Source organism: Podarcis filfolensis (genome assembly GCF_964270895.1).
Source record: "Podarcis filfolensis genome assembly, chromosome: 17".
Taxonomy (NCBI): domain Eukaryota; kingdom Metazoa; phylum Chordata; class Lepidosauria; order Squamata; family Lacertidae; genus Podarcis; species Podarcis filfolensis.
This window is the reverse complement of record NC_139621.1, coordinates 33,199,208-33,222,857: the sequence shown is the minus strand read 5'-3', so window position 1 is coordinate 33,222,857 and position 23,650 is coordinate 33,199,208. Positions and strand designations below refer to the sequence as shown.

The 23,650-nt window shown below is 47.0% G+C and overlaps 2 protein-coding genes across 2 annotated transcripts in view; one reads left to right on the top strand and one right to left on the bottom strand.

Annotated features, from left to right (window-relative positions):
* The first annotated feature begins 12,471 nt into the window (after nucleotides 1-12,471).
* CLDN23 (claudin 23) lies at nucleotides 12,472-15,889 on the top strand. The gene is made up of 2 exons (XM_083594029.1): nucleotides 12,472-12,695; nucleotides 14,446-15,889. Exon 2 carries the CDS (start codon nucleotides 14,447-14,449, stop codon nucleotides 15,215-15,217), a length of 771 nt encoding a protein of 256 aa, XP_083450155.1. The 5' UTR covers nucleotides 12,472-12,695; nucleotide 14,446; the 3' UTR covers nucleotides 15,218-15,889.
* A 3,476-nt stretch (nucleotides 15,890-19,365) lies between these two features.
* The window catches only part of LOC310752442 (low-density lipoprotein receptor-related protein 2-like), a 45,878-nt gene continuing 41,593 nt past the window's right edge, over nucleotides 19,366-23,650 (bottom strand). Inside the window, exons 30-33 of the mRNA XM_083592617.1 lie at nucleotides 23,085-23,318; nucleotides 21,085-21,592; nucleotides 19,808-19,922; nucleotides 19,366-19,442 (exon numbers count right to left, since the gene is read on the bottom strand). Coding sequence (XP_083448743.1) covers nucleotides 19,398-19,442; nucleotides 19,808-19,922; nucleotides 21,085-21,592; nucleotides 23,085-23,318 — 902 coding nt within the window. The 3' untranslated portion in view covers nucleotides 19,366-19,397. The remainder of the gene's footprint in view (nucleotides 19,443-19,807; nucleotides 19,923-21,084; nucleotides 21,593-23,084; nucleotides 23,319-23,650) is intronic.

Below are 23,650 nucleotides of genomic sequence, written 5' to 3'. Positions count from 1 at the left end.
GCTGCGCAGCGATCCCTCTTGCTGTTCTGACTTTGCTTCGCTGGAGAGGCGCTGCACAGCTTTCCCTCTCTGTGCAGCTCCTCTTCAATGCTGGAGAGGCGCTGCGCAGAGAGGGAGAGAATATTTTTTTTCTTGTTCTCCTCCTCTAAAACTAGGTGCATCTTATGGTTGGGTGTGTCTTATAGAGCGCAAAATACAGTAAGTTCATAACCAGAGGTACCACTGTAGTTGTTTATTTCCTTGACATCTGTCAGGAGGGTGTTCCTGCTATCAAACATTGCTGAAGATTATCTATAACCACCTCTTGAAAGTTATATTTGTTTACTCTCCTATTAAGGGCATGGCTAGATGTGGTGGTGGGTGATCAGATCTCCTCTCCTGAGGATTTTCTTCCCCAAAGGGCAAGTGTAGCTACAGGAAGCTCTCATTGGCCCACCATAGGAAACGAGGCAGGGAGGCTATTTCAGATGGTGATACAGCTAATTCAAATGAATCAATTGGTAAAGAAAGAATCCAGTTAGTGTGAATTCTCCAAATGTGGCCGCCAAGCCACTATCCTATTTTTGCAAGGAGGCAGTGGGTGCGTATAGAGACCTCTTGGCCCACTGCCTTAGAGAGGTCCTCTCGTAAAAATATTTGCTGATCACAATCCTAGACTAAAAGTACGTTTCTGAGCACAATTCAAAGTGTTGGTGCTGACCTTTAAAGCCCTAATCGGCCTCCGCCCAGTATACCTGAAGGAGCGTCTCCACCCCCATCATCCAGACTGGACACTGAGGTCCAGCTCCGAGGGCCTTCTGGTGGTTCCCTCACTGCGAGAAGTGAAGTTACAGGGAATCAGGCAGAGGGCCTTCTCGGTAGTGGCACCTGCCCTGTGGAACGCCCTCCCATCAGATGTCAAGGAAATAAAACAACTATCTGACTTTCTGAAAACATCTAAAGGCAGCCCTGTTTAGGGAAGCTTTTAATGTTTGATATTTTATCACTTCATTATTATTAATATTCTTTTGGGAGCCGCCCAGAGTGGCTGGGGAAACCCAGCCAGATGGGCGGTGTATAAATAATACATTATTATTATTATTATTATTATTATTATTATTATTATTATTATTGTTACAGTGGTACCTCTGGTTGTGATCGGGATCTGTTCCAGAGGCCCATTCGCAACATGAAAAGAGCGCAACCCGCAGTGGTGCATCTGTGCACACACAGGTTGCAATTCACCACTTCTGCACATGCGTGTGATGTCATTTTGCGCTTCTGTGCATGCGCGAGTGGTGAAACCCGGAAGTAACCCTGTCCGATACTTCCGGGTCACTGCGGGACGTAACCTGAAAGAATGTAACATGAAGCAAACGTAACATGAGGTATGACTCAATTATTATTATTATTACACTAAGATTACCCACAACTTGCTTCAGACCACAACTTGAGGTCCCCCACCACTTGCTTCAGATCAAATTATTTTAGTGCTAATGCCACAAATCTGCCACCACTGCACTGTGACAAAAAGCATTCCCTGTGAATCCCTGCACTTGATGTACGCCTGTTCCCAGGGAGAACAACAGATGCATAAACAGGAACTGCAAAGTACAAATTCCTCAACAATCTCCACTGCCACAACGCACAGCCAATCTTTCGAGGCGGGGAAACAGGAAGCCTGTGAAGAGGTTGCCTGCAGGATACGGACTTGATATTATGAATTATGAGACGAGACGGAGGTGGGAACCCAGGTCATCTACAGAAGGTTGAGCTTTGCTGGCTCAGAGGCATTTAAAGCACATCCAATGCACATTTAAAGCACATGACTTCCCCTAAAGAACCCTGGGAACTGTAGTTCCGCCACCACAAAGCTTTAATTCCCAGTGCCTCTAACAAACTGCTGTTGCCAGGATTCTTTTTTGGGGGGTTGGAGGGGAGCCTGTCCTTTAAATGTGCATTGAGTGTGCTTTAAATTAAATGTATGGTGTGGACCTGCACTGTTAAAAAAGCCCAGTGGTTTTCTTCAGACAGCAGCCAACATGATGCCTCTGCAAAGTCACAAGTGAAGCAGCCTGCTCACATTTACCTCAGAGTGTGATACTCAGAGACATAGCTGCTTCTGAAAACAGAGGCTCCATTTGACTGTAGTGGCTATTGAAGACCTATCTTCCATATCTAATCCTCTCTAAAAAGCCACCTGAGCTTGTGTCTGTCACCACATTTAATTCTCTAAGTTGATAATCCCCTCTTCAAAGAACTTCCTATTGGCTCAACCTACTGCCCATTCATTTTACTGGGTGTCTTGCCACCTGACCAATTAGCATTATTAAATATGGAGAATATTTTCCTTTAGTCACAATCCATTTAAAGCAGAATCATAGGTTCCCTCAAAGAATCCTGGAAGCTGTTGTTTGTTGAGGAGGCTGAGAATTGTAGCTCTGCAATGGGGTTGCCTAAAAACTCTTGGCACCCTAACAAACTACAGTTCCCAGAATCCTTTGAGGGAAGTAATATCTGTTAAAGTGGTATAGGACTGCTTTAAATGTTTAGTGTGGATGTGACCTCTGTCTACTTCCTTCACATGGATCTATCCTGCCCTTGACCTGAAATTGGCCAGGGAAATCCTATTAGTTGTATCATCAACAAGAGTGATCCAGTTAACTAGAACCTGGAATAGGGCCTTCTCAGTTGTGGCCTCCTCACTTTTGAATCTGCTTCTCCCTCAAAAAGGCTGCTGTCCTGAGTGGGTTGCAGTGACACCTGAAAACTTCCTTACTTCATCAATCCTTTGAGTACCAGTAGCAGAGATTTGTGATTTGCACTTAAATATTTACAAACTGCACTTTCTTAAGAAATATAACAAGGCAGTGTACAACATAAGGACACATGCTGCAGTGCTACGATAACAACATCAGTAAAAACATCAATAACATGTCAATAAATTCGTCAGTTAAAAAATTTCAAATGACAAAGTTAATTTGTATTGTTCTTCAGATAAGTATTACGAGAGAAATGGCTACGTACTGGTTTTAGTGATTTAATATTGAGTTAATTGACTCTATTTATCCTTTATGGCATGTGATGTTGTATCACCACCCTGTGACCTTAGGTGAAGGGTGGGATATAAATTTAATAATAAACAACGTTTATCAGATTTCTCCTTATCTGTTTCCCCCTCAAACTAGAAAGCCCACGGAGCACAGACCTGCAGATATTCTGCTTTAAGAACAACACACCACAACATTGCTGTAACCCAGAGTAATCTCCACTCAGAATCACTGGTGAAATCCTGCCAGTTCATTCAGTGTAGTGCTTTTACCCCTGCTTCTGCTAGCCATGAAGAAACACAAAGAATCAGGGTAGGACTGCCAGCCTTTGAAGTGTTTGTATTTTTCTATGTTTTGTTTTTCAATGTTTTTATGTTTTATGTAGTAAAGAACTCAATAAAAAAATTAAAAATAAAATAAAATGAAGTGCTTGTCCACAGCCAGCGATATTGAAGCACGTGACCATTTCTTAACATTAGTCATGATCCTTGGCTCCCACATATGGTATATGTAGAAAGGAAAGGGCGGGTATCTTATGTCGATTAATCACACACTAATTGTCCAAGAGATGAGGGACGCGGGTGGCGCTGTGGGTAAAACCTCATCGCCTAGGACTTGCCGATCGTAAGGTCAGCGGTTCGAATCCCCGCCGTTCGGTCCCAGCTCCTGCCCACCTAGCAGTTCGAAAGCACCCTTAAGTGCAAGTAGATAAATAGGTACCGCTTTACAGCGGGAAGGTAAACGGCGTTTCCGTGTGCTGCTCTGGTGCCGGTTCGCTAGAGCAGCTTTGTCACGCTTGCCACATGACCCGGAAGTGTCTGCGGACAGCGCTGGCTCCCGGCCTCCAGAGTGAGATGAGTGCACAACCCTAGAGTCTGTCAAGACTGGCCCGTACCTTTACCTTTACCTTTAATTGTCCAAGAGAGTGCTGAACCTGAACTTGAAGAAAACCACATTAAAGAGGGAAAAGGTGAAAGGGCCGAGAGAGAAAGGCAGCCAGCTTAATCCCAACTAATGTGGTTTCCGTCTTCTTGATTACGTCAAGGACTTCAAGGCCAGCTGTGGTGGCAACTGAAATATACTCGAGAGTCGAGAGTGGATTTCATGCTCTTTATTCAGCTCATAGTCGTGAGGAGGAATGGAAGTTCCCCCAGAATGTCTGCTTTATATACATTATTTACACAGTGGGCCCCATGTGATTGGCTAAGTCCAGGATTCGCCTGTAGGCCAATCAGGTTGCGGATTCACTTCCACCTGGAGCTGGATTGGATGGCTCCTGTGGACCAATCAGGCTGCTGCATTCTGGATCCTATTCAACTCAGTACATAACAGCAACCATTTTGGAGAACCCCCTTCCAATTGAGTTTGATTATTCACCAGTATCATGGAAAAAAGCCTTCTGTAGGAAGGTGAGTCAGGCCACTGGTTTCTCTAGGCTGGTACTGTAGACACTGACTAGCAAAGGCCCTTCAGGAATTCAGACAGGAAATATCTCCCGGCCCTATGTGGAAATGCCTGGGTTTGAACATTGCAACCTGCAACCTGCACCATGCTAGACTGGTGGCGGTGGCAGCTGAGGAGGAGCACCGACGAGAGGGAAGGAAGGAGGGAGGGAGAGAAAGTCGCTCCTTCTCTCTGTTGTCGCTCACACCAGGCCAGGCTCCTCGTCATCTGCACCAACAGTGATACTGTCTTTGGGGGACAGGAGGCGGGCAGGTGTGGAGGACTCCCTGGTCCTGAATGGGGTAACTGTGCCCCTGAAGGACTAGGTGCGCAGCCTGGGAGTCATTCTGGACTCACAGCTGTCCATGGAGGCACAGGTCAATTCTGTGTCCAGGGCAGCTGTTTATCAGCTCCATCTGGTACGCATGTTGAGACCCTACCTGCCTGTGGACTGTCTCGCCAGAGTGGTGCATGCTCTGGTTCTCTCTCGCTTGGACTACTGCAATGTGCTCTATGTGGGGCTACCTTTGAAGGTGACCCAGAAACTACAGCTAATCCAGAATGTGGCAGCTAGACTGGTGACTGGGAGCGGCCGCCGAGACCATATAACACCTGTCTTGAAAGACCTACACTGGCTCCCAGTACGTTTCTGAGCACAATTCAAAGTGTTGGTGCTGACCTTTAAAGCCCTAAACGGCCTCGGTCCAGTATATCTGAAGGAGCGTCTCCACCTCCATCATTCTGCCCAGACACTGAGGTCCAGTGCCGAGGGCCTTCTGGTGGCTCCCTCGCCTTCTGGTGGCTCCAAGTTACAGGGAACCAGGCAGAGGGCCTTCTCAGTAGTGGCGCCTGCCCTGTGGAACGCCCTCCCACCAGATGTCAAAGAGAAAAATAACTACCAAACTTTTAGAAGACATCTAAAGGCAGCCCTGTTTAGGGAAGCTTTTAATGTTTAATAGGTTATTGTACTTTAGTGTTTTGTTGGAAGCCACCCAGAGTGGCTGAGGAAACCCAGCCAGATGGGCGGGGTATAAATAATAAATTATTATTATTATTATTATTATTATTATTATTATTATTATTATTATTACAACCGCCATTTTGGGCCTTCCAAGCTCAAATATTGGAGAAAAGCTTTCTCCGTTTCAAGTCCAAATGGGATAGGGGAAACCTTTGTCCAAAAACGGAGCGATCCCATTTTCCTAGGGATGGGTGGCAATCCTACATGGTGCACAGCACGTGGGAAAAGAGGAGGTGGTTAACCTCTGATCCTGTGCCTTCACCTGGGGATGCTACATTGAAAGTTTTTTTTTCTTTTTTTAAGTAAAATTGTATGCCTTGTGGGGGCTGTAGGCTTGGCACAAAGACTGCCAGTTGCTGGCCTCTCCTCCTCTGACTGGTCTACCCCATACCTGTTAACCTTTCCTTTTTTTGCGGGAAATTCCCTTATTCCAGCGCCGTTTCCCGCTGCTATCCCGGATTGTTAGATATCCCGTAGACTGTCCCCGGGACAGGTGAGGCTGCTGATCCCTTATTTTCAAGGCTAAAAAAGGTAAAGGGACCCCTGACCATTCGGTCCAGTCGTGACCAACTCTGGGGTTGCGGTGCTCATCTCGCTTTATTGGCCGAGGGAGCCGGCGTACAGCTTCCGGGTCATGTGGCCAGCAGGACTAAGCCACTTCTGGCAAACCAGAGCAGCGCATGGAAACGCCGTTTACCTTCTCTCCGGAGCGGTACCTGTTTATCTAGTTGCACTTTGACGTGCTTTCGAATTGCTAGGTTGGCAGGAGCTGGAACTGAGCAACAGGAGCTCACGCCGTCACGGGGATTCGAGCCACCGACCTTCTGATCGGCAAGTCCTAGGCTCTGTGGTTTAACCCACAGCACCACCCGCGTCCCTTTTCGAGGCTGCTGATCCCTTATTTTCAAATCTGAAAGTTGACAGCTATGGTCTACCCCGTTCAGCACCCCAGATTTCCTAAGCCCTTCTTAGGAGAACCAGGCCACCCAAAAGTTCATTCCCTTGCCTGGTATCCATCCACAAATATAATCCCGCGGCCACAAATGTAGCTTATCTTGGCTTGAGCCAAAGCACTTTACTTTCCCGTCTGCTCCCTCTGCTCCTTTTGATTCTCCAGAGTTGGCAGGGCACCAGAAACAAATTGTTTGATTAGTATCGCTAGTAGTTCACTGAACAATTAATTTAACCAATACCAAAAACAAGCCACAAGGCTTTTGCTGCAGGCCACCAAGAAGTATTCACTGACTGGAAGAAATACGGCACCGTCAGATCGTGTTTGGGCAGCCCCGTTGCTCTCCTGGGTTTGCCCTTGATCTATGTGCCTATTAACTTTAATTTCCGTTTTCAGTTCACCGTTGCTTTCTTTTCAAGAGCCACAGAGGAATGCTGCTTTTCCAGAACCAGAGGTCTGACAACTCCCCGCTTTTGTGAAAATCAAAAACGTGCAGGAATATACATGAGTCTGAGGACTAATCTGTGCTATAGATTTAAAGTAGTATTATGCCAGTTGAAATAGCTATGGCCCCCCCCCCAAGAATCATGGGAACTGTAGTTTGTTAAAGGTGCTGCAAGTTGTTGTTGTTGTTTAGTCGTTTAGTCGTGTCCGACTCTTCGTGACCCCATCGACCAGAGCACGCCAGGCACTTCTGTCTTCCACTGCCTCCCGCAGTCTGGTCAAACTCATGCTGGTAGCTTCGAGAACACTGTCCAACCATCTCGTCCTCTGTCGTCCCCTTCTCCTTGTGCCCTCCATCTTTCCCAACATCAGGGTCTATTCCAGGGAGTCTTCTCTTCTCATGAGGTGGCCAAAGTATTGGAGCCTCAGCTTCACGATCTGTCCTTCCAGTGAGCACTCAGGGCTGATTTCCTTCAGAATGGAGAGGTTTGATCTTCTTGCACTCCATGGGACTCACAAGAGTCTCCTCCAGCACCAGAATTCAAAAGCATCAATTCTTCGGCGATCAGCCTTCTTTATGGTCCAGCTCTCACTTCCATACATCACTACTGGGAAAACCATAGCTTTTACTATGGGACAATGACAATAAAGATTATCATATCGGAGCAGGAAGAAGGGGCTGGTGTTTCCCAAGCAGGGAAACTGCTGGTGTTTTCCCCTAGGAAAGTTTGGCAACAACCAAGTACTTTCCTCCAGAAAGCTGAGTTGATCTCCCATCATAATAAAGGAACTTCACAACTGAAGTCTGAAAATACCCTCATTTGGGAAACCCCAGGGGAATACAATACTATTACTAGAGGAAGGAGAGGACAGAACAGCTTTTGTTCTCTTTCTGCTCATTTGCCTTGTTTCTAACTCCCTCCCAGCTCTCGACCTGATCTGTTCACCAGTAGTTGCTGCCCCTTGCTGGACAATGTGGAAACCTTAGTGAAAGTCTTAGATCTGGAAGGCTGGTACCCACCCACTGTTCATCTCTGAACATGTGCCCCAAATACAGTGTATGATGCGTGTAATTTCTCATATTGTACCCTGTTGGGTCGATAAGGATTCTAATCCCCAGGTTGCGGGGGGTGTAGAGGCCTGAGATATTGTCGTTGCACGCAGTGGCGTAGCGTGGGGGGTGCAGGGGGGCCGGCCGCACCGGGCACAACATCTGGGGGTTAGGGTTAGGGGGCACAAATCCACCGGTTAGGGGGCGCAAATCCACGGGTTAGGGGGCACAAATTACTTGCCTTGCCCCGGGTGCTGACAACCCACGCTACGCCACTGGTTCCACGTTCTTTTGACTATCCCAAGGCAGAGGAAAGATTCAGAGGAGGGAATTTCTTGATGCATCAGTTCATTCTGTGAGCCAGAAGGTCATGCCAGCTGCCCAAAATTCAGAGGGCTTGGATAAAAGGAAGATGGATTGGCTTTGAAAGAGGGAGGTGTGATTAAGCCCTCTCTGACGCCTTCCTTTTCTCCACCAGATAAACTACCATATTTTTTGCTCTATAAGACTCACTTTTTCCCTCCTAAAAAGTAAGGGGAAATGTGTGTGCATCTTATGGAGCGAATGCAGGCTGCGCAGCTATCCCAGAAGCCAGAACAGCAAGAGGGATCGCTGCTTTCACTGCGCAGCGATCCCTCTTGCTGTTCTGGCTTCTGAGATTCTGAATATATTTTTTCTTGTTTTCCTCCTCCAAAAACTAGGTGCGTCTTGTGGTCTGGTGCATTTTATAGAGCGAAAAATACAGTAGATACAAGGTGCTCAAGACACCTCCTGTAAGGATTAATGAATGGGGGAAACGGACAAAAATGGACTGTGGAACGAGGGGTGAGGGAGACACTCAATTCAGTTCATGTTTGAAGGTGAACGTACAAAACTTGCACTTTCTGAAACAGTATACAAAACTGAAGACAGCTATCCTTTGGACTTTGCACGTGCGTTTTTGTGTTTGTGTGTGTGTGTGTGTATGAACTTATACCAGGGAAAATTGTGCATAGAAATTAATATATTAGTGGAAATAACACAGAAATTTAGGGGAAATTGCTTGCAAGAAATGTGTACATGAATAACAATAATTTATTTATATGTAAAAGCTGCATATGTAATATGTGGTAGTAAAAACTGCATGTGTACATTTGTTTATCTGGATAAACTTGAACCAAAATGTTGATGACTTTTCACAAGGATTTAAACTAAATAAATCACAAACTGCCCCGGAACGAAGAGAACTGAAACTGACAGGTCCTCCCATCCCAATTTAGAATAAGGTTTGGGGTGGGGGAATTGATTCCTGTATTGGTAATGGATCAACTAATTTAAGAACTGATTCGGGTGGTCTGTGTTGGAGGTGAAAAACTTTTGTTTCGTGTGATGAGGTTGGGAAATTAATCGGCCTGCTCTCTGTGAAACGTAAACTCTAGTCATTACTTCTAGATGTGCAAAATTTAGTTACGTGCAAATTTTGTACAAATGTGTGCTTATGGACATGGGAATAGGAGAAACCCTAAGCAGAATGGCGGAATCTTAACTGACAGCTGTTAAAGGGGGTTTGATTTGTTTTTGCTTTGTCTTTGCCTACCCTCTAGTGGGCTCTGATGGGAGTGCAGCCATTCCAAGCCCTCAACAAGGCTCATCCTCACATTGTGTTTCTTCCCCCACCTTGACTGCCCCATTCCCACCAACATTTCTCTGATGAAAACAGGGACATTCTAAGGAAAAGCAGGACATTCTGGGCTCAAATCAGAAACCAGGACAGCTTCTGTAAATCCAGGACTGCCCCTGGAAAATAGGGAAACTTGAAGGGTCTGTTACCGTAGTTGGGCAAAAAAGGAAGAAGCACCCCTTTTCAGTTGTTGCCATTGAAATCTGGATGTCACTAGCTTTACACCCTCCCCAAGGGCTATATCACTCCCCTCCGAAGTTGAGATGCAAGAAATGTCCCGCAGTGTTAGCTGCACCAGCAAGCGTCAGGTGGCTTCTGTTTCCATGCTCTGGGTCTTTTAGTGACCTGGGAAAACCTGTGACAGACACAGCAAGTTCTGTCCCAATGGCTATGCATGCTCTGAATTTTTGAAATGCTCCTGGTATACCCTGAACTTAATGTAACTAATTGCTTCTGCAACAGATTTTAGGGACCGCCACTGGGTGAATTTGGATGGGTGGTAGTGGCGCTGTGGGTTAAAACCACTGAGCCTAGGGCTTGCCGATCAGAAGGTCGGCGGTTCGAATCCCTGCAACGGGGTGAGCTCCCATTGCTCGGTCCCTGCTCCTGCCAACTTAGCAGTTCGAAAGCACATCAAGTGCAAGTAGATAAATAGGTACCACTCTGGCGGGAAGGTAAACGGCGTTTCCGTGCACTGCTCTGGTTCGTCAGTAGTGGCTTAGTCATGCTGGCCACATAACCCGGAAGGTGTACGCCGGCTCCCTCAGCCAATAAAGCGAGATGAGCGCCGCAACCCCAGAGTCGGCCACGACTGGACCTAATGGTCAGGGGTCCCTTTACCTTAGTATCTTACACACTCTGACTCAAGAGAGGTCACAGTAAAGAGAAATATGAACAGGTCTACTTCCACCCTCGAGGGAGTTCCAGAATCTGCACAACATGCAGCGGCTGGACTACTCAGTGGAGCAGGATATCGCCAACACGTCACTCCACAGTTGAAATGATTGCACTGGCTACCAGTTAGCTGCCGGGATAAGTTCAAGGTACTGATTTTGGCATATAAAGGCCAATACAGATTGGGACCGTGACACCTGAAATAACTTTAATAATCATTTTATTATTTGTTACCCCAGCCACTCTGCATGGCTTCCAGCATATACAGAAACATAATAAAACTTCAAACATAAAAAACTCCCCTAAACAGGGCTGCCTTCAGATGTCTTCTAAAAGTCAGACAGTTGTTTATTTCCTTCACATCTGACGTGCCATGGGGCAGGCACCATGAAGGTCCTCTGCCTGGTTTTTACCGAGAAGGTCCTCTGCCTGGTTCCCTATAGCTTCGCTTCTCACAGTGAGGGAACCACCAGAAGGCCCTTGGAGGTGAACCTCAGTGTCCTGGCTGGACGATGGGGATGGAGACGCTCCTTTGGGTATACTGGGATGAGGCTGTTTAGGGCTTTAAAGGTCAGCGCCAACACTTTGAATTGTGCTCAGAAACGTCCTTGGAGTCAATGTAGGTCTTTCGGAACCGGTATTATATGGTCCCGGCAGCCGTTCCCAGTATCCAATCTAGCTGCCGCATTCTGGATTAGTTGCGGTTTCTGAGTCACTTTCAAAGGTAGCCCCACAAAGAGCATTTTGCAGTGGTCCAAGCGGGAAATAAGCGCCCCTTATATACCCAGAGGACTATTGCGCTCTGCAGGTGAAGGCTTCTTGTGGATATCATGTTAGGGGCCTTGTCTAAAGGTTTGCAGCCATCTAGAGTTACCCTCTCACTGGGGGGGGGGGGAGAACTTGGCCTGTTCTTGTGACTGCAATGGCAAAGAATGTGCAGAAACAGGAAGCAAGTAAAGCTATTGCTACTGACTTCAGATCCAGCTGCTCTTAAAGGCACAGCTACATTGGCTAGCTGAAAACCAAATAAAACCTTTGAGAGAAACTGGTGGGATGAAGAAATTAAAGCACCTTAAAGGAATCTTATTCTTTGGCAATCATTCAAACGAGTAAGATTGGGTAGGACCCTGCTATCTATCTATCTATCTATCTATCTATCTATCTATCTATCTATCTATCTCCATTACTGGCTTTTCCTTTAAAAATAGAATAAAAAATGAACCTAGAAGCATGTTTGTTCTTATATAATTGAGATAGTCTTCTTCTTTGGCAATCACTCGTAGCCAAGTAAGATTGTCTTCCATGAACACAGTCTTCACAGTGAGTCCGTAAGTGACTGTGGGGGCAAATTCTGCATCCACATGTCCTTCCACAGTGGGGACATAGGTTTCCGGGTAGGAGTTGATCATGGTGAGGGTTTGCCAAGCATGCCTTCCTCATAGCACGTTTCTCCCTTTCGTCCTGAGTTCAGGTGTCTTCAAAGTCCATGACACCTTTGGTAAAGGCTGTTCTCCAACTGGAACACTCACAGGCCAGTGTTTCCCAGTTGTCGGTGTTTATCCTACATTTTTATACTACCTACACCAAAGCACAAAGGACTTTGGTTTCTAACATGGCCACTGAGTTGTTTATGCAGTTCTTTTCAATGTGTCTGTCCTGCCCCAGGGCACTTCACGTTCCCTCCTCCCTTTCTCTCAAAGGTAATTAATTAAGAGCATCCAGATTGCTCCGTGTACACAGCCTCACCTGTGCCTCTCCGTGTTTTGCCATCCAGTTCCTAGAACCACCTTTCAAAAGATCTGCAGTGTTTATTGCTTTGGTGTGCTGTTACCTAAGCAATAAGAGCCAACCTTTATTCAGGACAATAAAAGTCACCGCCTTCATCCTTAAGCACGATCATCACACGGAAACAGGTGCGGCTCCAAAGTTGCCCTGAGAGCCAGCCCCACCTTCCTGAAGTCACTGACTTGGCATCACCTGTAACGGCAACCCTTTCCTGATTCTGCGGTTCCACTTCTGTTTCCTCTCCCCTCCCTTTCTTCCCCATAAAATACTACCCAGAACAAGCTCAGCTGCAGCGCTAGCCTGGTTTCTCTGTACACACAGAAGTTTCGGTCATACTGGCCAGTTTCTTTTAACCGGGCACACGGCAGGGAGAGAGCGAGCAACAGTTGCAGCAGGCGTTGTCTGCAGCAGGACAGGTAAACAGCTGCTTCTCCCTTTATATCTGTATCCAAGCCAGGGCTAAATACAGGATTTTGCAGGTGGGTGGGGAAAGGGAGGGACAGTTCTCCTAAGGCATCAGCTTAAACCTGGAATAAGGATAGATCCCACAAAACAGGAATCGTCTCCCACTGCCTGTGACCTTTTTGAGTGCTGTATGACAACAGTATCACTGCTTAGGCGATTAATAATTTGCTGGTTGAGTGGAGGGAGGACCAGGTGAGAGCGTGGACTTGAGGTCCTCTGGAGGCTGACCTGAGCAGAGGGATAAAAGCCCACTCCCTCTAGCCAAGGCAGGAAAGGTCTTCTTCAAGGTTTGAAGTTATTTTTTTAAAGGACAGGATGTTCCTTTAAAACACTGGAATCCTGGGCTACAAAGCTCTTGGAAGGAACAGCAGGTCCTTTGGGACTTCTGCCTCTGCTGATCTGGGCCGCAGCATCTCCAGCTGTCCTCTTCATGGGTTTCCTCGCAAGCTTAGTCGGGTCTTCCCCAAATGTAACTACTCTCCCGCTGTGAATCTTCCCTTTATTCTGTGTCCTGGGCAGCTGTCTACCAGCTCCACCGGGTACACCAGCTGTGACTGTACCTGCCTGCACACTGTCTTGCCAGAGTGGTACATGCTCTGGTTATCTCCCGCTTGGACTACTGCAATGTGCTCTATGTGGGGCTACCTTTGAAGGTGACCCAGAAACTACAGCTAATCCAGAAAGCAACAGTTAGACTGGTTACTGGGAGTGGCTGCCGGGACCATATAACACCGGTCCTGAAAGACCTACATGTGCTCGGAAACGTACTGGGAGCCAAATTCAAAGAGTTGGTGGTGCTCTTTAAAGCCCTAAATGGCCTCAGCCCAGTATACCTGAAGGAGTGTCTCTACCCCCATCGTTCAGCCCAGAAACTGAGGTCCAGGGCTGAGGGCCTTCTGGCGGTTCCCTCACGGTGAGAAGTGAGGTTCCAGGCAGAGGGCCTTCTTGGTAGTCGTGCCCGCCCTCCCATCAGATGATAAGGAAATAAACAACTATATGACTTTTAGAAGACATCTGAAGGCAGCCCTGTTTAGGAAAGTTCTTTATGTTTGATGTTTTATCACATTTTTTTATATTCTGTTGGGAGCCACCCAGAGTGGCTGGGGAAACCCAGCCAGATGGGCGGGGTAAAAACAATAAATTATTGTTGTTGTTATTATTATTATTATTATTATTATTATTATTATTATTATTATTATTATTATACGGTTGTAGATGTGTTCTGCAGCAGACTTTGTGTGGCGTAAAATACCGTATTTTTCGCTCTATAAGACGCACCAGACCACAAGACACACCTAGTTTTTGGAGGAGGAAAACAAGAAAAAAAATATTCTGAATCTCAGAAGCCAGAACAGCAAGAGGGATCGCTACACAGTGAAAGCAGCAATCCCACTTGCTGTTCTGGCTTCTGGGATGGCTGCGCAGCTTGCATTCGCTCCATAAGACGCACACACATTTCCCCTTACTTTTTAGGAGGGAAAAAGTGAGTCTTATAGAGCAAAAAATACGGTATATGATGCCTGGCTGGCACCACACAGCCAAGCAGAACGTAAACTAGCTTTCTTCTTAGGATGGAGCAATCCCACAGCAGGTATATAAGGACCTGAGCAAGTAAACCAAGGTTGTTTCCTGAGGGCAAGTGGTTTTTCAGTCACCTGTCTGTACCCATAACAGCTTCTGTCTGTCTGTCGCCTGGCGCAGAATGCGGACGCCGACCGCCATGATCGTGGGCATCGTCCTGGGCCCCTGTGGCCTCGTCCTGAACCTGACCAGCACTCTGGCTCCCGCCTGGAGGGATATAAGCCGTATCCCTGACCAAGCCTACGACATGATCCAGCACCAAGGCATCTGGGACATCTGCAACGAGTTTCAAGGCACCCAGAAGACTCAGTGCAACATCAAGGACACGCTGGGCTACTTCTCCCACCAGACTGTGCAAGTCGCCAAAGGGCTGATGCCATCCTCTGTGGCCGTCACGGTCCTGGGGTTGGTTGTGGCTTCGCTGGGCGTTCGCTGCTGGCAGGATGTGCCCCAGTACCTGCTGGCTGGGCTGGGCGGCCTGCTGCTCTTTGTTTCTGGGCTGCTTAGCCTGATCGCCGTCTCCTGGTACAATCACGACATCCAAAACCTTCCCATCACAGCTGGCAGTAGCCTAGGGGTGGGTTACTGCCTGGTGCTAGGCTACTTAGGGAGCTGCCTGGAGATAATTGGGGGCTTCTCCCTATCGCTCAGCTTTGCTCAGTGCTGCAAGGAGCGCAAGCTGAAGAATGCAGCTATGGACTACAGCTACCCACCCAGCAGTCAGAGAGTCCCAGCGACCACGGCTGCCGTTTCTCCCTCCTTTGGCAACACAGAGCTCCAAATGGACTATTACAGGACTCCAACCCCCAGGTCTTACACCAACCCCCAGGATGTACTGGAAAGTGAACACCCCAGTAATTGGAGCAGGTTTCCCTGCGATTCTGATTTATAGCCCTAAGCCGGGACACTCTTGCAAGGAACGAGCTGCAGAAAGATTCCTTCTGGAACTCTGCTCGGACAACAAAGATACCCAGTGCGGAAAGTTTGTCTACAAATTCAGTTCCGGCAAAGACCTTTTTCCTACCTCTTTCGCTCGTGAATCAAGCAGGTGCCATAGCCCTAAACTGCTACAGATTCTGGTTCTACGCTTTTCTTTTCGCTTTCTCTCAGGTTAAACATTATATTAAGACAGTGATTAAATCACTCTTGCGTGAGGAAGCGATAGGGAGTTTGAGCGGTCCTCTTCACTGTGCAATTTCGGGGATTGGGGAGGGGCTTGCAGGACAGCAAGCATAATTGTTTTATTGCTTTTGCACACATTTACTTGAAGAGTGCCCCAGAGCTTTGTTAAGCAAATGGACAAGATGGTTTTTTGCACACTGGGTGAAAGCTGAAAATTCAGAACCCGGAATATCTTGGAGTGGGGGCAGGGCTCCTCTGCAGCAACAGATCTGCTTTCATCCCCCTGCGCCGCCACCTTCTGTTTACTAAATTGGTAAGAGACCAGGAATCTATCATCCCTCAGGGCTTGACTGTACTCTCAAAGAGATGCCTTGTTTTCCTATTTACAGATGGATACATAAAAATGCAATATGCGTGGAATAAAAGTTATATTTTGTATGGTGATTTATACGGCGTCACTAGCTGAATCTGGCCTTCGGAAAACGCACCTTACCCCTCAAGTGTTTACTTCAAAAGGATTGCTTGATTCGCAGCACATTTAAAGCATCTCTTTACCCGCCCCCGCCCCTCCACCAAATAATGCTGGGAACTAACTTAAGGGTGCCGATAACTGTAGCTCTGTGAGGGATAAAGTACAATTCCCAGGATTCTTTGAGTGGGTGGGGAATGTGCTTTAAATTCATAGTGTGTAAATAGCCCAAGTCCTTCCTTTCTACATGCACTCATTTTCTTAAAACGGCCGCCTATCAGAATAAGCAACAGGTATTTGTTTGGAGTATGTGGAATGTTTTCCTAGGAGAGAGAAAACATGTTAGGAATGCATGATAGGGGAATGAGTTAATGCATGGTGGTTTAGCACATCTGAGCTATGTGTCTTAGAGTGTATTAGAGATGTGGGTGGCACTGTGGTCTAAACCACTGAGCCTCTTGGGCTTGCCGATCAGAAGGTTGGTGGTTCAAAACCCCGCAACGGGGTGAGCTCCCGTTGCTTTTTCCCAGCTCGTGCCAACCTAGCAGTTCGAAAGCACACCAGGGCAAGTAGATAAATAGGTACCGCTCCGGCGGGAAGGTAAATGGTGTTTCCGTGTGCTCTGGTTTCCGTCACAATGTCCCGTTGCGCCAGAAGCGGTTTAGTCATGCTGGCCACATGACCCAGAAAGCTGTCTGTGGACAAACGCCGGCTCCCTTGGCCTGAAAGCGAGATGAGCACCGCAACCCCATAGTAGCCTTTGACTGGACTTAACCACCCAGGGGTCCTTTACCTTTTCATCTTTTAGAGTACACATGTTAATTGCCACGCCCCCTCCCCCCCAAAAATCAAGGAAATCTTCATCAAGCGTGGTATTGAGAGTTCTGTTACAGAACCTCTACAAGTGGTGCAACAGTATAGCTGTTCCTGAACCAGAAGAGCTTGATTACATTAGCTCAGGCACTGGTGCATTTCAAGGCTGGATTACTGCAATGTATGTTATGGGGAGCTTCCCTTACACTAGATCGGGAAACTGCAACTGGAGCAGAATGAGGCCCAGTCAGTATACAACATCTCTACACTGGTGACCTATTTCCTACCATCCAAGTTCAAGGTATTACATATATTAGCATATATAACTCTTAGTTATATATTAACAGACCTTCCAAGTGTCTCTATTTTCCAGGGGCAGTTCTGAATTTACAGAAGTTTTGTCAGTGCTTCAACAACAGATGGCAACGATTTTAGAAGCAGACCTGCTGGTGTCTTTAGGTCCGCGTTTCCTAAACTTGGGTCTCCAACTGTTTTTGGACTACAACTCTCATCGTGCCTAGCTAGCAGGAATTGTAGGTGCATGTTTGGAGACTTAGAGCAGGGATCGCCTTAATTTATTCAGAGTTCATTTTCTGCAAGTGAGAAGAATCCCTGTTTTCCCCCCTTCTCCTTTTTCCTGTGACTGCCATGCAATTTGTTAATATTTTACCAGTTTATACACTATTTGCACAGCAGGCATAATACATTCACAAGGAAGAAGCAGACTGTGCCCTGTTTTGTTTTTAAAGCATTTGGAAAAAAAGCATTTAACTCACTGTTTGTACTTTCCTTCCAACTAGTAGGAAGAATGCTGGCTTAACAGTGCTTCCCAAAGACTGCCGATCTGTTTTTAGTTGCAAGTGAAGTGGAATCTCTGCTTTGACTTCTGGAACTCAAATAATGTCCTGGGCAAAATGGGCAGTTCCCCTCCCCCTCCCCCAAATTTTCATTGGGGCAATTTTAATTTGGCTGGAACATAGGGGGAAATATCTCCTCCCCTTGCTGCACTTCCAGACATGATCCCCCCCCCCCCGACAACAATTTATTAGGGAGGGAATAAATGTCTAAAAAGGCAGTGCTCATGTGAGGAACGGCTTAGGGAGCTGGGCATGTTTAGCCTGGAGAAGAGGAGGTTAAGGGGTGATATGATAGCCATGTTCAAACATATAAAAGGATGTCACATAGAGGAGGGAGAAAGGTTGTTTTCTGCTGCTCCAGAGAAGCGGACACGGAGCAATGGTTCCAAACTACAAGAAAGAAGATTCCACCTAAACATTAGGAAGAACTTCCTGACAGTAAGAGCTGTTCGACAGTGGAATTTGCTGCCAAGGAGTGTGGAGGAGTCTCCTTCTTCGGAGGTCTTTAAGCAGAGGCTTGACAACCATATGTCAGGAGTGCTCTGATGGTGTTTCCTGCTTGGCAGGGGGTTGGACTCGATGGCCCTTGTGGTCTCTTCCAACTCTATGATTCTATGTGCAAAGGGGAGGATTATATCTATTGTAGAAATTAACACTAAGGAGAAATGAAGCATAGAGAGGGGGATTTCTGGAGCAATAACCAGCCAAAACCCACAGAAGATGATGGATATGGATCCACCTACATCTGGGGAAACTGTGCAATTGTTCCTCTGTGTCAAAAGCAGTCTGCTTTTTCCCTGAGCTCTGAAAAAAGTGGAAAGCTCAATAGGAAAACTTGGGACGTCTCAGAATGCCTCCAGGTAACCCATTCATCCCAAGTCTTGTGCAACTATGAGGTTAGATTATATCTGATCTTCATTGACCATTTGGTCAGATTTGTTTGTGCTCAGGTTATACAACCATGAACATCCATCCCGATTTGGTTTTTTAAAAAAAAAAATCAATTCCAGAATATTCAATGCACTGGCACTTTCCTAATGTCAGTAAGAAATGGTTAAAAGGATATGTGTTGGGCTAAAGCAGGGTTTCCCCAGACTTGGGTCCCCAACTGTTTTTTTAGACAATCTGTCAGGGATGATGGGAACTGTAGTCCCAACACAGCTGGAGACCCAAGTTTGGGAAACCCTGGGCTAAGGTGATAAAGGTAAAGGGTAAAGGGACCCCTGACCATTAGGTCCAGTCGTGACTGACTCTGGGGTTGCGGCGCTCATCTCGCTTTACTGACCGAGGGAGCCGGCGTACAGCTTCCGGGTCATGTGGCCAGCATGACTAAGCCGCTTCTGGCAAACCAGAGCAACACACGGAAACACCATTTACCATCCCACCAGAGCGGTGCCTATTTATCTACTTGCACTTTGACGTGCTTTCGAACTGCTAGGTTGGCAGGAGCAGGGACCCAGCAACGGGAGCTCACTCTGTCGCGGGGATTCGAACCGCCGACCTTCTGATCAGCAAGTCCTAGGCTCTGTGGTTTAACCCACAGCGCCACCCGTGTCCCTTGGGGTAAGGTGATAGAGCCCTTCAATTGTACAATGCTAAAATTCCTGGTGTGTGCTTGTCTCCCTCCTGCAAAACCCAGACTCTTGACCATGACATCATGCAAATGCCCAGAAGAAAGTGCAAGTATCCCACAGAAAATGCCCAGCGTGGAAACAGACATAGCATATCCCCACTATCATCCGGGTGATGCATTGGGGGGGGGGGAGAGATTACAAGACGTTTATCTACTATGAATCATTTATTTGTTTGCTTTACGAGTCTGTGCCCATGCCTGTCTTCATTGGAGTCGACAATTCCTGCGGAGGATTGTAAAGCCACATTTTAGGACCCTCAGCATTTTCACCTGGACTATTAAAAGCAGTGGTATTACAAGCAGTTAAGTTCTTCAGGCAAGGAAGAACTGCAGACAGATTGCTAGAAGCTTTGCCAAGTAGGGGGTGCGCTTATTTCAGCCAACGTCCCTCCCTCTGTCCTGCCAGCATCTTAACCACTCACAAGCGCAGCTCCTCTAGGCAGTGAAGTTTATCTGACCCTGCTGCTGGCTTTGCCAGGCCAGGTTTAAAATCCCAAAGTAGGAACAGCACTGGTTCCAAGAACACAGGAAGAATATGCCAGTGCTCGGAATTGGAAGCTTAGGACAGGAATCTTAAGAAGCCCTCACCTGCTCGGGATCATAAGCTGCATTGATACAGGTTTCATCTTCAACGAAATTGTCTTCTTTGTCGCTGTCCTTCTGGTAGCTGGCCAGCGGTCCAGTTGATGATACACTTGAAGTCCTGTGGGAGGAGGAGATAAGACACACATATTGACTGTGATGCAAATCCTAGGCTGGAACCCTTGTGCTAAGCTGTTAAGAGGCACAGTGATCTTGTAGAACCACCTGCACCACCAAATTGGAACCCAAACTACATGCATCAATGCAAATTGCAGTTGCAGCACATGCGTGCCAGAATCTTTCATGATTCTGCGAATAGGACTGCAACAGGCACAAGCAAGCCATTCAAATTTAGAAACAAAGCAGGCTGTGTCTGCACAAGCAAATTACTGCTGCCCATATTTTGGGCTCGGCCAAAGTGAGCATCAGGGACACAGGTGGCGCTGTGGGTTAAACACACAGAGCTCGGTCCCTGCTCCTGCCAACCTAGCAGTTCGAAAGCACGTCAAGTGCAAGTAGATAAATAGGTACCGCTCCAGCGGAAAGGTAAACACCGTTTCCGTGCGCTGCTCTGGTTCGCCAGAAGCGGCTTAGTCATGCTGGCCACATGCATGCCGGCTCCCTTGGCCAGAAAAGCGAGGTGAGCGGCGCAACCCCAGAGTCGGTCACGACTGGACCTAACGGTCAGGGGTCCCTTTACCTTTACCTACACTACTAGATAATTGTGCATCTTGCAGTGAAGAGAGCTTTTGTGGATGTCGCCTTTGAGTGATGGCCTACAAAGAGTGTATTTGGTGGGGCAGGGGGTACTTGGCTGCCAACAATAACTTGCTTATTACGGATTAAAAACTGAACTTATTTTTCTCTATGCATTCCCCTTCAAAGAGACTAGGAAGAATATTGTGACGAAACGCCATTAATGTGGAATATCATAACTCTTAAAGCTGGCACCGTTGTTTGCTACCTACTGAGAACCGCCTACAGCTCTCCCATTCACCTTCTGCACCAGGCTTTCCCAAACTTGGCCCTCCACCATGACTAAGCCGCTTCTGGCAAACCAGAGCAGTGCACAGAAATGCTGTTTACCTTCCCGCTGGAGCGGTACCTATTTATCTACTTGCACTGCATGCTTTCGAACTGCTAGGTTGGCAGGAGCAGGGACCGAGCAACGGGAGCTCACCCCGTCGCGGGGATTTGAACCGCCAACCTTCTGATCGGCAAGTCCTAGGCTCTGTGGTTTAACCCACAGCACCACCCATGTAGAGAACGGCAAACAGCCTTACCTTTGCCGCATTCTTTGCTTCCTGAAGTAGACAAAGGTCCCTGCTGCTGCCATGGCCATTAGTAGGATGGAAATGATGCCCAGAACAAGACCCGCTCTAGACTTCTCCTCCTCCTCTTCACAGTAGTCTCCACTATAGCCCAGTGAGCAGATGCATTTCACTGTATCGCCCTCCATAGTGCAGTCCCCTCTCCTGTTACAGGTCTCCCTGCTGCAAGGCTGAGACTCCAGGCCACTTTTCACGATTCCCTGCACCAGAGAAGATTCTTTCCATTTCTTTTTGGGAGGCAATGTGGTCTTCTGGCTTCCGCTTGGCTCGAGTGCCCATGCTGCTGTTGCAATAGTACTCCTTCTCGTGTATTTTTTTACTTTTGCAGTTCCATCCGTAGGCTTCTTGGTGATGGTTTTGGTGGGTGCCACTGTGTTTTTCTTAACAAGAAAGGGTTTTGTTTGCAGCAGTGTGGAAGGTCGGTGTGTGGGCTGGGGTTTCTTCTTCGGAGTGTTGTTGCCTGCCGGCAGAAAAGCCATCAACACATTGCTTTTGGGACACAGCAAGATCAGCCTAGGACCATATGACTGATCTGGTGGTTTAAGGATAGAAAATGTAGCTGCCATCAAAGTTTACTTTCAGAGGTTATGCTATGTACAGTGGTACCTCGGGTTAAGTACTTAATTCGTTCCGGAGGTCCGTTCTTAACCTGAAATTGTTCTTAACTTGAAGCACCACTTTAGCTGATGGGGCCTCCTGCTGCTGCCACACCGCCGGAGCCCTATTTCTGTTCTTATCCTGAAGCAAAGTTCTTAACCTGAAGCACTATTTCTGGGTTAGCGGAGTCTGTAACCTGAAGCGTATGTAACCTGAAGCGTATGTAACCCGAGGTACCACTGTACTTGATTAAGGAGGTAACTCACCTTTCCTTTTCTAGCAAAGTCATAAAACCCAGATTCTCAAAGGTTTATCTCAAATTGTTTGATTTATCTGTTGACCAACTTAGCTACTTTGGCCAACAGTTTGGCTGTGGGTATATTCCAGTCTTCCTGCCAACCTAGCAGTTCAAAAGCACGTCAAAGTGCAAGTAGATAAATAGGTACCGTTCCAGCGGGAAGGTAAATGGCGTTTCCGTGTGCTGCTCTGGTTCGCCAGAAGCGGCTTAGTCCTGCTGGCCACATGACCCGGAAGCTGTACGCCAGCTGTCTCAGCCAATAAAGCGAGATGAGCGCCGCAACCCCAGAGTCGGTCATGACTGGACCTAATGGTCAGGGGTCCCTTTACCTTTTTATATTCCAGTCTAGAATCTACCCATTCTACAAATACCACCATCATTGCTTCCCTGATAGAATACTGAAAATGTATTTCCAGTAAAGCATTGAGAATATGAAGCACTTCCTTCCTTCTCACAGAATAGTTCCTAGGGGTCCCCATTGGAAGACAGCATGGCAAACTAGTTTTAAGTATGTAGCTTGGATTTCCCTTATGTTATGCATAATCTTATGTTAGCTAAAATCGTGCCTTGGATAGCCTCATGGGCTATGGTGCAACTTTTCTGTACTAGCAAAGCAAGGGGAGCTCACCCCCGTTGTGCGGATTCGAACTGCCGACCTTCCGATCAGCAGCCCCAAGAGGCTCACTGGTTTAGACCACAGCTGGCCACATGACCCGGAAAGCTGTCTGTGGACAAACACCGGCTCCCTTGGCCTGAAGCGAGATGAGCGCCGCAACCCCATAGTCACCTTTGACTGGACCTAACTGTCCAGGGGTCCTTTACCTTTAATTTACTAGGAAAGAACAGTATTTCATTACATTTAAAGCTGTAGTTGTTGGGTTCTATGATTTTCTGGTAAGGCAGCAGCTAGATCTTAATGAATCTAGCTGTCCAACCATTAGGAGTTCAGGCATTTTTGAGGGCCATTTAGCAAAGGAGAATTCTCCAAGGATCCATTTACTCACAACAACACAACACAACAACACAACACATGCAGTTTCTCAGTTGGGTTACTCACAGTCTCTCTCGTCTGATCCATCAGAGCAATCAATGGTGCCATCACAAACTTGCTCTTTTGCAATACATTTGCTGTTATCCTTGCAGGCTTGGAGCGGCTCCGAGCATAGTGGTTCGGTGCATCTAGTACCATGCTCTAGAACGTACCCGGCGATGCACCTGCAACTCCTCCCTTGCGGAATTGGTAAGCAAATGTGGCTGCATCCACCATTCTTTTCCGAACAGCCATTGTGACCTAGAAGTAGCAAGAGAAAGATTTTTAATCACTTTGGCTTACCTGCTACTCTGCAAAATGTCGTGTGTTAAAAGGAAGCACACCCCTGTCAGCTTGATTGCTGGTGCAATAAACCCGTGGTTGGTGGTTGTTGTTTTTTTTTGGGGGGTTTATAAACAAGAATAATTTTATACAAGTAAGAGTATACCAAGATCTCTCATGTCATATGTATATCACAAAAATAGCATAATAAATGTGGGAAAATGTCTGCAACATATGTTTCATTATTAGTGGTCAATGTATGAGTTCTTGGTTTATGAATTGGTTTAAACAATTAGGGAGGGGGAGGAGGA